The 13,379-nt window shown below is 47.7% G+C and overlaps 1 protein-coding gene across 1 annotated transcript in view; it reads left to right on the top strand.

Annotated features, from left to right (window-relative positions):
• Nucleotides 1–13,379, top strand: part of GLP2R (glucagon like peptide 2 receptor) — a 155,070-nt gene that overhangs the window by 111,522 nt on the left and 30,169 nt on the right. Inside the window, exon 11 of the mRNA XM_090060273.1 lies at nt 7,788–7,926. Coding sequence (XP_089916399.1) covers nt 7,788–7,926 — 139 coding nt within the window. The remainder of the gene's footprint in view (nt 1–7,787; nt 7,927–13,379) is intronic.

The following is a 13,379-nucleotide window of genomic DNA, read 5'->3' as shown; positions in this document are numbered from 1 at the left end:
AACATACGGACATTTGGAATCCTTAAAGATGCAAAGAGATGAGCACCACCTACTGAATTCCCCCACTGCATTTTTTATGATTTCCAATCTAAGAAGATAAGTAATATACTACTTCACTTATGAGATACAACACAGGAGCAAAAAACAGAAACAAAACTTCATAAAACAGGATGTCATTTAATTACAAGTCTCTCCAATGAATTTTTGTCCCTTTCCATTCACACAAAATTCAGATCACCCCTACCTTTTATGAACCAGCTAATTTCACACACCATACAAGGTAGTTTCACTCCCCAACAATTCATCCACACAGCTCATTCTTTCCTTTGCTATTCTGTAGAGGCTCACAGCTGATTCTGCTACCATCGTCCTGGTACATGGCTGGAAGCCTCTTCATCCCCTCTTGGTCCAGGTGGAGGTCTAGCTTCTCTGCTTGAGCTTGGTGGAAAGGAGTTCCACCAAGAATTGCAGAATGACAGGGAGATGCTGCTTCCCATTTATCTCTCAGAATACCAGACAGGAGCATTTGGGGAATACTTCAGCCTACGTTTGCAGAGGGCAGGAAAAGTAATTCCAACTATTCTTCCATATACAGCACAGCACCGACAAGATACCCAAATACAGGAGGAAAGAAGGAGGATGGGCAATATAGTCTATCAGATGGGAATTCCTTGCAGATCAGCAGCAGCATCTGAAAACTCAGTGTTTATGAGTATGTTACACAGTTCCACTGTGTAACATTGCCTTGTTAATAGCAGCAGTAAACCCATTATGCACACATGACTCTGGAGGCTAAGTGCTGGCTCTAGTGCTCTCAGCTGGGAGATACGAGTCCTGCATTCTGGCCATTGCTTCCTCAATTACTTTTGCATTTTCTATTATACAGACACTGGAGAGAAATGGGAAATAATCCTGAATATAAGGACTGAAACCTCTTCCACCTGTGTCCCTTCAATATAAGGCTACAGAGTTAGCCTCACTCTCACTTGCTCTCCTTCTTGTCCTATGAATCTTTGCTGCCTTCTTACCCAGCTGTCCCAGGAAGAGTGGAGGGAGCCCTATAACCTGATAGTGAGGGCATTCTGCTTGAATATGAAATACCTGGGTTTAAATCTCTTTAGGCTGGGGGTGGGGTATAATTCAGTGTTCCCACTATCTGAGTGTTTAACCACTAGGATATTATGTAAAAGATGTCTGGCACATTCTTCTCCTCCAGCTGTGGCCTTGAGTGATAATATATGGTTGCTGCATTTTGTATTGAAATCAGTACTGTAGGTGCACATTTATGCTGCTAATTGAAGATCAGAGGCCCTGGTTCTCATGGGGGATTTCAGTCATCTTGATATCTGCTGGAAGGGCAATACAGCAGTGCACAGGAAATCCATGAAGTTTTTGAAGCGTGTTGGCAATAACTTCCTGGTGCAAGTGTTGGAGGAGCCAGTTAGGAGCTATGCTTTCTTGATCTGCTGCTCACAGAGAAGAATTGGTAGGGGATGTAGAAGTGGATGGCAGCTTGGGCAGCAGAAACCATGCAATGATTGAGTTCAGGATTGTGAGGAAAGGAAGGAAGGAGAGCAGCAGAGTAAGGACCCTGGACATCAGAAACTCGGACTCCCTCAGGGAATTGATGGGAAGGATCCCCTGAAAGGCCAGTCTAAGGGAGAAAGCAGTTCAGGAGAGCTGGTTGTGCTTTAAAGAAACCTTATTGAGGGTGCAGGAATGAATCATCTCAATGTGCAGGAAGACTAGCGAGTATGGCAGAAAACCAGCTTGGTTTAGCAATATATTCTTCAATGAGCTAAAACACAAAAAGTAAGCTTACAAGAAGAGGAAACTTGGACAAACAACTAGGGAGGAGTATAAGAGCAATGCTCAGGCATGCAGAAATGAAATGAGGAAGGCCAAAGCACAATTGGAATTATAGCTAGCAAGGGATATGAAGGGTAACAAGCAGGGTTTCTACAAGGATTTCAGCAACAAGAGGAAGAGCAGGGGAAGTGTGGGTCCCCTACTGAATGGGGGAGGCATTCTAATGACTGCTGATGCAGAAAAAACTGAAATACTCAATGCCTTTTTTTACTTAAGTTTTCAAAGGAAGGTCAGCTCCCAAACTACACCCCTTGGCAGCAGTTTGAGGAGGTCAGCAGACAACAGTGACAAAAGAACAGGTTAGAGGACCATTTAGAAAAGCTGGACATGTACAAGTCCATGGGGCTGGGCACAATGCACCCAAGGGTGTTAAGGGAGTTGGCTGATGTGATTGTGGATCCACTGAGCATCATCTTTGAAAATTCGTGGTGATTGGGAGAGGTCCTGGATGATTGGAAAAGGGGAAATATAGTACCTATTGTTAAGCAAGGGAAGAAGGAGGATCCAGAGAACTAAGGCCTAATCAGCCTCAACTCAGTCTTTGAAAAAAACATAGAGCATATCCTCACAGAATCTGTTTAAGCATTTGGAGGAAAAGGTGATCAGGAACAGTCAACATGAATTCACCAAGGGCAAGTCATGCCTGACCAATCTGATTGCCTTCTATGATGAGATGACTGCCTCAGTGGATTCTGGTAGCAGTGTACATGGTATACCTTAACTTTAGCAAGGCTTTTGCCACTGGTTTCCCACAACATTCTCACCAGTAAGTTAAGGAAGTATAGGTTGGATGAATGGACTGTAAGGTGGATAAAAATGAGCTGCATTATTGGGCTCAGAGGGTAGTAATCAATAGATTGATGTCTAGTTGGTAGCCAGTCTCAAGTGGAATGTCCCAGGGGTTGTTCCTGGGGCTGATTTTGTTTAATATCTTTATCAGTGACCTGGAAGATTGGATGAAGTGCACCCTCAGCAAATTTGCAAATTACACCAATCTTGGAAGTGTTGTTGATATGGTGAAGAGTAGGACTAGGATTAAAGAGACTTTAAGAAATTGGGGGAGGATTGGACTACAATAAATCTCATGAACTTCAGTAAGGACAAGTGCAAAGTCCTGCACTTAGGACAGAACAGTCCCATGCACTAGTACAGGCTGGGGACCGACTGGCTAAGCAGCAGCTCTGCAGAAAAGGACCTGGGGGTTACAGTGGACAATAAGCTGAATATAAGCCAACAGTGTGAACTTGTTGCCAAGAAGGCTAATGGCATACTGGGTTGCATTCGTAGGAGTGTTGCCAGCAGAGTGAGGGAAGTGATTCTTCCTCTCTATTTGCCACTGGTGAGGCCACATCTGGAGTACTGGGCACCCCCCACTACAGAAACAATGTGGGCAAATTAGAAAGAGTTCAGTGGAGGGCAACGAAAATGGTTTAGGGTCTGGGGCACATGACTTCTGAGAAGAGGCTGAGGGAACTCAACTTATTTAGTCTGGAGAAGAGGAGACTGAGAGGGGACTTAATAGCAGCCTTCAACTACCTGAAGGAGGGGTTGAAAGAGGATGGAGCTAGACTGTTCTCAGTGGTGGCAGGTGACAGAACAGGGAGCAATGGTCTCAAGCAGCAGCAAGGGAAGTTTAGGTTAGATATTAGGAAAACCTCTCTCATGAGGAGGGTAGTAAAACACTGGAACAGGTTTAGCCAGAGAGGTTATGGAATTGCCATCCTTACAGGTTCTTAAGACCCGGCTAGACAAAGCACTGGCTGGGATAATCTAGTTGGGTCTGGTCCTCTGTTTAGCAGGGGTGGACTAGATGACCTTCTTAGGTCCCTGTCAACCCCAATTTTCTATGACTGTGGTGCTATGGGGTTACCACTTCACTTCCATTCTGGATAGCAACAAAATGTATACAAAAACTAAGCATCGACCTGCCCAGACTGAAGCATTTCTGCACGTACCTCAAAACTTATGATTAAATTTACAATCCAGAATGAAGGCATCAAATCAATCAAGTCATCTATGTAATTTTGTGGCTGCTGAAACAGGAGTTTTCTGGAATGCTTTGTGTTAGTCAGGTTTTCTGCCTAAATCCTGCCTATGTGCCTAGTTTACCAATCTGGATTTAACCCTTAATTTTTGCAGCATGTTTTGATTCAGGGAATTGAGATCTGGTAGTCTACCTTGGAGTAAGAAATCTGCTGTTTGCCATGCACATAAAAAATATCTAGCTTGATTAAAGTTATAAATCTGTTTTCACAGTGTAAGTCTGCCAGAAACTGGCAATATTCTCTGAAGGCTCCATGTGCAGCTGATGTACTTCAGCCTCTCACAAGTCTAACATGCAGACAAAGTAGACACATGCCATCTACAGAAAGTGAAAGAGCATGACCCAGGGCTTCTTCCAGGTGCCATGAACCACTGTGGGGGCAGGTACCAGGAATAAGATAGACTACTGTGTTCCCAGTGCTGTCTGCATAAGTGACAGATTTTTTTAGGACCATCTGTAACCACTATAGTGCACTTATGTACAAAACATGTGACTGTAACATAAACCCAGCACTTTTTTGTCCTCAGAACATGGTTATGAAACCTACTGACAAAATCTGAGTTTCATCCTCTAATCAGTGGTTGGTCTATATAACAACTATATATCAACAGTTACTCTGTAAGGACAGTTCTAAAAGTACCAGTTTTGCTGATGACCACCTTGTGTATATAAACAAGGTAGATGAAGTTTTCGTTGTGGAGGGATGTGTGCAGTGATGTGGGTAGTGGGGTCCCCCAGGGCTCGGTCTTCATCAGCGACTTGGACGAGGGGGTGAAAAGCACCTAGTTCAAATTCGCGGATGACTCTAAAATGTGGGGAGAAGTGGGCAGGCTGGAGGAGAGGGACAGGCTGCAATTAGATCTAGACAGGTTACAGGGGTGGGATTCAATACTGACAAGTGGGAGGAAGTACCAGCAGCATACCTACAGGCTGGGGAACTCCCTTCTAGTCAGCACAGAGGCAGAAAAGGATCTTGGTGTCATTATAGACTTCAAGATGAACATGGGCCGCCAATGTGGGGATGCAGTCAGGAAGGCCAACCGCACCTTGTCATGCATCCACAGATGCATCTCGAGCAGGTCCAAGGAGGTGATCCTCCCCCTCTATGAGGCACTGGTCAGGCCACTGCTGGAGTACTGCATCTAGTTCTGGGTGCCACACTGCAGGAGGGATGTGAAAAGCATAGAGAGGGTCCAAAGGAGGGCCATTCGCATGATCAGAGGACAGCAGGGCAGGCCCTACGAGGAGAGGCTAAGGGACCTGAACTTGTTCAGCCTCCACAAGAGAAGGCTAAGGGGGGATCTGGTGGCTGTCTATAAACTTGCCAAGGGGGACCAGCAAGCAATGGGAAAGTCCCGTTCCCCCGAGCACTACTGGGAGTAACAAGGAATAATGGCCATAAGCTGACTGAGAGTAGATTCAGGCTAGATATCAGGAGGCGCTACTTCACTGTCAGGGTGTCTATGATTTGGAACCAATTTCCAAGGGAAGTGGTGCTAGTTCCTACCCTGGGGGTCTTCAAAAGGAGGCTAGATAATCACCTTGTTGGGGTCGTTTGACCCCAGTACTCTTTCCTGCCATGGCAGTGGGTTGGATTTGACGATCTGCTCAGGTCCTTTCTGACCCTACCAACTATGAAACTATGAAGTTAGGTTATCAGGACACTGTTACTTATGGTATTTCCTAGCTATTGCTTGGGGATAGTTGGGGATCGTCCTACTCTGAGCAGGACTAGATGACCTCATGAAGTGCCTTCCAACCCCAATTAGCTATAATTCTATCATTTTATGAACTCAAGCAATGTTGTTTTAATAGTTGTCTATATACCTTAATATTTATATTGCTTTAGTACTGATAGCCCAAGCATTCTCAGGGCTCCATTGAACTGACTGCTGTAAAAATGTGTAGAGAGATGACTGTAAGTTTTCTCTTGTAAATACTGTCTAAAAGGCCTCCTTTGTCTGACACCTGTCTACAGATGTTCAGAGCAGTAAGCATAAGGATAGCTGGACAAGGAAAGCATAAGTCCTGGCTGCAGCCTAATGAGAAGGCAGCACCCTCATGCCCCCCACTCTACCTCCTTCTCCACTTTTCCAGTTCCAGTCTTGGTAGCAAGCAGCTGTGGTGCAGGAGTGCTTTAGTAAGTGAAGGGCATTCTGGGAAAAAGTAGTTATGCTAAGTGGTATTGGGTGACTGAAGGTGAAGTTGATATTGGGCGACTGCAGGTGAAGTTCATGTAGTTAGGTGGAGGGCCCTCCCCTATGTCCAAAATGATTTCAGTCACATTTTCAAACATATATACGTAACAGGTATATATCTTTGTTATATATATATTTGTACATATACAGGTATATATCTTTGTATATATACCTGACTATCTTTTAATACACTTTTGTTAAGATCTTCTGACTTTTGGAAGTGCTAGGAAAATGAATAATAGGAGCCATGAGCACTAGGGCTGTGCAAAGCTTCGGTCGCCAATTCAATTTGGAGGAGATTTGGCCCAATTCAGCAGCCAAATCTCCAAATCTGAATCGAATTGGGAGACCCATTAAAAGGTCTGAATCGAATCTGAAGCCTCTGAATTTATTTGGAAAAGATTCGGAGAGATTCAGAGATTTGGATTGTCCAGGGAGAGGCAGGCACAGCTGGGTGGCTGCAGCTTCTCCCACGGCTCCTCTGGCTGTGCCTGCCCTCCTGGGATGGGGGGAGCTGTGGGAGAAGCCCTCATGGCTGCCCTGCCTGGAGCCATCCCCTGACCATCTCCAGCCTTTCGGCACTTAAAAAAAAAAAAGGCCCACACCCACCTGCTCCAGCAGTGGCAATCAGGGCCTCTGAGGGCTTGTGGCAGAGCCCCCAGCACAACATGGGGCAGTGGGAGGCAGCAGGGAACATCTCCCGCCACCTGGCACCCACATGGCAGCTGCCCTATGGTGTGGGAGCAGCGCTGCTCAGTAGGGCACTGCATGCTGTCTAGGAGCTGGGGTCAATGGGGCTGAGTGGTACTGGGCTCCAGGTGACAGGTGGAGCAACCTCAGATCCCAGACAGCATGCGGTGCCCTGCCGAGCTGCACTTTACCCGCGTGATGTGACAGCTGCCGTGTGGGTTCCAAGCAGGGGGAATGATCCCCACTGCCCCCAACTGTGCCTGTCTCTGCCCCAGCAGGGGGAGCCATGGGAGAATCCCCCAAGCCTGCCCTGGCCAGCCCCATCCCTCACCCAGCACAGCCTCCTGGTACTTAAAAAAAAAAATGTCCACAGTCACCAGCTGCAGCGTGGTGATCAGGGCCTCTGAGGGCACATTGCAGAGTCCCCCCATGCAGCATGGGGCAGTGGGGGGGCAACAGGGATTTCCCCTCCCTGCTTGGCACCCGTGCGGCAGCTGTTGCATCACGTGGGTGCAGCACAGCTCGGCAGGGTGCTGCATGCTGTCCGGGAGCTGGGGTGGCTCCAGCAGTCATTCAGATCGCAGCACTGCTCAGCCCCGGTAGCTCTAGCTCCCAGACGGCACACGGTGCCCTGCAGAGCAGCACTGCACCTGTGCCATGAGATAGCTGCCACACAGGTGATAGGTGGGGGGTCGAGATCCCCGCTGTCCCCCAACTGCCCCGCTGCTACAGAGGCCCTGATCCCTGCTGCTACAGCAGTTTTTTTGCTGTTTCTCTGAATACAGTCTTACTTCTTTCATGTTTGCCTTGGGTCACTGTTTACTTATTTTCTTTTTATTGAATGTGCAGTCCCTTCAATTTTGGTACCTAGCATTTTGCTCTGTCCTGTGAGCAAGCTGCTTTTCTAGTTATTTTTCCAAAGCTGAAGAAATAACATCTCATCAAGCTTCTTGAAAAATCCAGTATTCAAACATTTTATTTTTCAGATTGGCAAGGTCTACTCTTGTGTTGATACCATTGCTGGGGATCCATGACATTGTCTTTAGCTTTATCACAGATGAACAAGTAGAAGGATTTTCAAGACACATAAGACTCTTCATTCAATTAACAATTAGCTCCTTTCATGTAAGTACTCAATTGCAGTATCTTTTCTATAGGAATAGGATGGTCCTTAATAGATCAGATATAGTGTTTTAATTTATTATTGGACTCTAGTCTTTATTGGCTTACAATACTATTATTGACAAGTGCAAGGTACTGCACCTGGGGAGGAAGAACCAGCAGCATACCTACAGGCTGGGGAACTCCCCTCTTGTCAGCACAGAGGCAGAAAAGGATCTTGGTGTCATTATTGATTCTAAAATGAACATGGGCCACCAATGTGGGAACATGCTCAGAAAGGCTAACTGCATCTTCTCATGCATCCACAGATGCATCACAAGCAGGTCCAAGGAGGTGATCCTCCCCCGCTATGCAACACTGGTCAGACTGGGCATCCAGTTCTGGGTGCCACACTTCAGGAGGGATGTGGCCAGCATGGAGAGGGTCCAGAGGAGGGCCACTCACATGATCAGGGGGCAGCAAGGCAGACCCTATGAGGAGAGGCTACGGGACCTGAACCTGTTCAGCCTCCACAAGAGAAGGCTGAGAGGGGATCTGGTGGCGGTCTACAAACTTACCAGGGAGAGAGTCCCTGTTCCCCCGAGTGCTACCAGGAGTAACGAGGAATAATGGCCATAAGTTGACCGACAGTAGATTTAGGCTAGACATCAGGAGGCGCTACTTCACAGTCAGGGCAGCTAGGATCTGGAACCAACTTCCAAGGGAAATGGTGCTCACTCCTACCCTGGGGGTCTTCAAAAGAAACTAGACAGCCACCTAGCCACCATTCTTTCCTGCCCATGGCAGGGGGTCAGACTTTATGATCTGCTCAGGTCCTTTCTGACCCTACTTACTATGAAACTATGAAACTATACTTCATGAGTTCATTAAAACCTATTCAAGTTCTGCAGTTTCATAGGCACTAACGTGGGAAAATTGATTCCTTATCTGCCCATGTCCCTTCTCACACAGAGCAGGCATGGCTAATCAACAAACATACCATGCCAGACAACACCCACAAATATGTTGTATTTCTCTGTGCCAGCCAGCTTCTGTACTGGAAGCAGTGTAGCGGCATTCATACGTGCTATGAGCAGACTAATTAGCACTGACTCTCAGGAGGGAAAAAAAATTTAAATGCCAGAAAATTTTAAATGGAGAAATGTAGAATGGCCTCTTTCTTTAGGACTTACTTCCTTAGAAGAAAGTTTAGAAATTTCTGTTTTGTTTCCTCTTGAAGAATCCTTTTACCAAAGGATAAAAGAGTAGGCAACAGTGGCTCCTTCTGGTTGCCACTGCTGCTGCTTTGGACCAGCCAGAACCTATGAGCACTGCTGGCTTAGCCCATGCCATGAGCTCACCCCATAAGCTGGCTCACCCCCTGCCAGTGCCAGACTTGCCCAGTCACATTGAGCAGCGGCAGCAGCAGTGGCGCCTGGACAGAAGCTACCATTGGGCTTGGGGGAAAAGCAGCCCTTCTCCCTCACCATTACCAAGCCCTTCTTGCTGCAGCCACCTGGAGCCCATGCCTTGGCTGCCCTGTAGCATCTCTGCACTACCACCGCTGCCCCATTGGTGGTGGTAGCAGTGATGGCAGTGGAAAGGAGCCACAGGGCAGTCCCGGCACAGGATCTGGGGAGCAAGAAGGACCCAGCAGTGGTGAGGAGGAGTTGCCACTTTCCTCCCCAGTCAAGTACCAGCTTCTGCCTGGCTGCTGCCACAGCTCAGCATAGGCAGGCAGTCTGAAGCAGGTGCAGGGTGGGCCAGGTTCCTGGCTATATGTGTGGGTTCTGGCTGGTCCGCTCTGGCCAAGGTGAGTCTGGGATGGGTTGGGGGCAAGTTGGGGCTGTGTACTGTTGGCAGTGGTGGGGAAGAGCTGGGGGGGGGGGTGGGTCCTGACTGGTCCGCAGCAGCTCCCCAGAACTGCCTATGTGGCCCACAGTCCCAAATAATTGCCCATCCCTGGTCTAGTCCTTGGCCCCACTCTGAGGCTAGTTGAGACTTATGGGCTCCCCTAGCCCTGCCAGCCTCCAGCTGTGGCCCTCCTCAGCCTTTGGTGCCTATCTCTGGGTGCTGGGCCCACTCCTGAGCCAGTGACGTATTTGGGCTCCCTGGCCTTGCTTACACTTGCCGTTTCTGGGCTATTAACCTCTGGGCTCTCCAGCCTTGCTTACACTCATCCTTCCTGACCTCTAGCCTCAGTTCCTGGGACTGGGCCCCCCAGTTCAGACCTGCATTCTCAGTCTCATTTGAGACTCCAGCCCTTTCACTGTGTCAACCATTCCAACTCTGCTCCTGCTGTGCGATAGCCCCTGACCCTGTCTACTCAGGCCCTTTTGGGCTGAAGCTCTCTCCGTATGGGCCCTACGCTCTGTATTCCATATTCCCAGCCTCTTTACTTTCAGGCCTGTTGGGGCATTCTCTTCTTCTTAGTCCCTTCCTCAAACCTCCAGGGTTGGTTATCCCAGCTCAGAGGTTACCCAGGAACCCTACTGCTCATGAGCTCCTCTCTCCATGGCTCTCTGGGCTAGACTACCTGGCCATCTTAGGCCTTGGGGTTAGACGCTTCAATACTATCCCCCTTCTGGTTGGGTGGCTCTCTAATTGTTCCTTGCCACACCTGTGGGCTGCTCCTCATGCACTCTGCCTTCTCTTTAAGTAGCAGGAGCACCAAGCCTTTTACTACACTCCCCCACACTTTTCATTCCCTGCTGGATGCCCCCTCCACTGTTGCTAAGCTTCAGTCATGGCTCTGGCCCCACTCCGGCCAGGTACCAGTAGTTGCAGCAGCAGCAGCAGCTCTTGCCCCAACTTAGGCCCTGGCCCCTGTCCAGGCCCCAGCCCCAGGATCAAAATGAGGACCAGGAATACATCAGAACTAGAGCTGGGGCTAGGGCTGGGGCTGGAACCAGAGCTGTGACTGAAAGTAAGCGACAGCTGCAAGGAGGCTGGCAGTGTGGATGGGGAGAAAAAGCAGCGAGTGGGTAGGTGGCTGTGGCTTTGCCTTCAATCCTGCATTCAGGTTAGGGCCAGAACTGGAGCCAGAGGTGCAGCAACCACCTGCCCCCTGCCTTGTTCTGGAATCTAACACAAGGGACCTTTTTCTCCATGTTAAATGGGGAACAAACCTCATCTTGGATTTGAGCAAATACAGTAGTTATGGGTGTGAAAGAAAATGGAAAATGGGACAAAATGAAATATTGATGTATTAGGGTACGATCAGGTAGGATGAATATAATAGCCTTTTTCTGACATAATAGCAGACTTCTGAGATAGAGGCAAAGAAGTAATAATTCTATGCCTCATGAGAAATTGCGGAAGAAGATGACAACCTTTTCGTGGTCTTCCCTGTTAGGTGCTAAAGCACAACAAATGTCATCAACTCGATGACTGAATGCCTGTAAAGGACTTCCCAATCAGGATTTCAATGCCAAAGACCTTTTTCAGGGCCCAACTTATTGCAACATGGAACCATCACTATGTTTGTGTCATGTAAATAAGGAGGGCCTATCAAGGCCCCAGTGTGACTCCTCAAACTTGGTAAGATTGATGTGCTGCTGTTTGAAGATGCCCACATAATTAACAATGCAAGAACCTCAAAAATGAAGATCCCAGGATTTCTGCTAGTCACAAGGCACCAACATTCCAAACATGGACTAGAGCAACTTATGTAATATTCACCCTTAAAGAAGTCACCACAACAAATCTGGAAAACAATACGCCTATAGCTGTCCATGATAAATATATATAAACCTCCAAATGCCACATGGATTCCAAGCATGCTGTCTACCATTAACTTCCAGTGTTTTTTGCCAGCGATTTTAACAGCCATCACACAACTTGGGGCTACACAACTGACAAAAACTGTAGAGAACAGGTCATTGACCAGGCAATTACAGAAAACCTGTTCCTTTTGTTTGGTGCTAAAGATTGAAACACTTTCCACTTCACATGGTGGAGAAAGGATTCAAACCTTGATTTATGTTTTGTCACATGTTATAGCTTAGGTGAACCTTTGTGTGCTTCAAGAATGGCATTAAACAATTTCCCAAACAGCCAGCACAGGCCAGTCCTGATACACATAGGAGTTGAAATTCCAACAATAACATCCATTCCCATGCCATGATATAACTTCAGAAAGGCTAATTGGGAACATTTTTACTGAGGATATCAAGCACACTGTTTTTTAGATTCCACCAAAACCAGAAAATTTTGAGTACTTCACCAAGGTTGTACTCAAACCAGCCCCATTACACATCCCCAGGAGCTGCCAGGTGGAATATACTGTATGTTGGAGTGAAGAAAGCAAATCTCTGTTCCAGGAATTCTTGGCCTCAGGAAACCTGGAATGTGGCAAAGCTCTCTTGAACTCTCTAAGTGAATCCAGAAGACAAATATGGACCAAAGCAATGGAGTCATTAGACTTCACAGACTCAAGTCATAAAGCTTGGCGCCTCTTGAGACACCTAGGAGCAGTACCACTACCAACAAATAAGACCATAAATATATCTGTAAATGCCATCACCTGAAAAACGCTGCTGGATGGAAAGACCCCTACTGATCACCAGACTAGACAGCAAGTAAGGGCTCAACTTTGGCAGTAAATGATAGAATGTCCACCGAAAACATTTCTGTAGCAGGACACTGTTGGTGCCTGCCATTTTAAGGGCTGAGCCAAACAGTCAGCAAGTGCTTGATTATGGCGGCCATTTTAGAATTCTGTCCACCTATATAAACAGAGCAGTTTGCTGCTGGCAGGCCAGGCAGGAATATCACCTGGTTGAGAGGCTGTTACAGAAACATCTTGGAGGTAATGACAGGAGTTGTAAGGGATGGTTTGGAGGCTCCTAGTCCTGGGCGTGACCTAAACCTGCACCCTGCCAGGAGTGGGTGGCCTGATGGGGCATGCAATGGCATGGGAGCCCCCAGAAAATACCAGGCCAGTTACCACCCCAGTGAAAGGCAGTTTGGGGTACCTTAATCCCTAGCCCTCCCAACACTGTAGGTACAAGGGGGCCAGGCATGGCTACGGCCACCTGAGCCCCCACCAGGAAGGGAAGCCCTGTGGCCCCAGTGAAGGGGGAGACATGAAGAGCCCCAGGGAGGGGGCAGTCCCAGTGGGGGGGAGGGTGTGGAGCCCCACTGAGGGGGAAACCAGAGGGCTAGGAGCTCAGTATATGTGTGTGAGTGTGTATAAAGCTGCCCTGGGAAGGGACAGGGCAAGCTTGGCCCTGCTTTGGTAATTGGCTGGCCACTACCCCAGTGAAGGTCATGGGAGAGGCCCAAAAATATGGTATGTCTGCCACACAACTTCTGTCCTATATCTCTGCTTTGTACAATGTATAAGCTTGAAAAAATGCTACTGGCTCACATGCCTTCCATCTTCAAGAAGGTTATACCAGTTGAACATGCTGGCTTTCACTCAGGATGCAGCACTTGTGAGCAAGTGCTGGTGTTCACTATGTATATTGAAGCCA

The sequence above is a fragment of the Crocodylus siamensis genome, chromosome 8, assembly GCF_052110815.1.
Source record: "Crocodylus siamensis isolate JL-2025a chromosome 8, ASM5211081v1, whole genome shotgun sequence".
NCBI classification, from domain to species: Eukaryota; Metazoa; Chordata; order Crocodylia; family Crocodylidae; genus Crocodylus; species Crocodylus siamensis.
The sequence above is the reverse complement of the archived record's forward strand: the minus strand, read 5'-3'. Positions and strand labels throughout refer to the sequence as shown.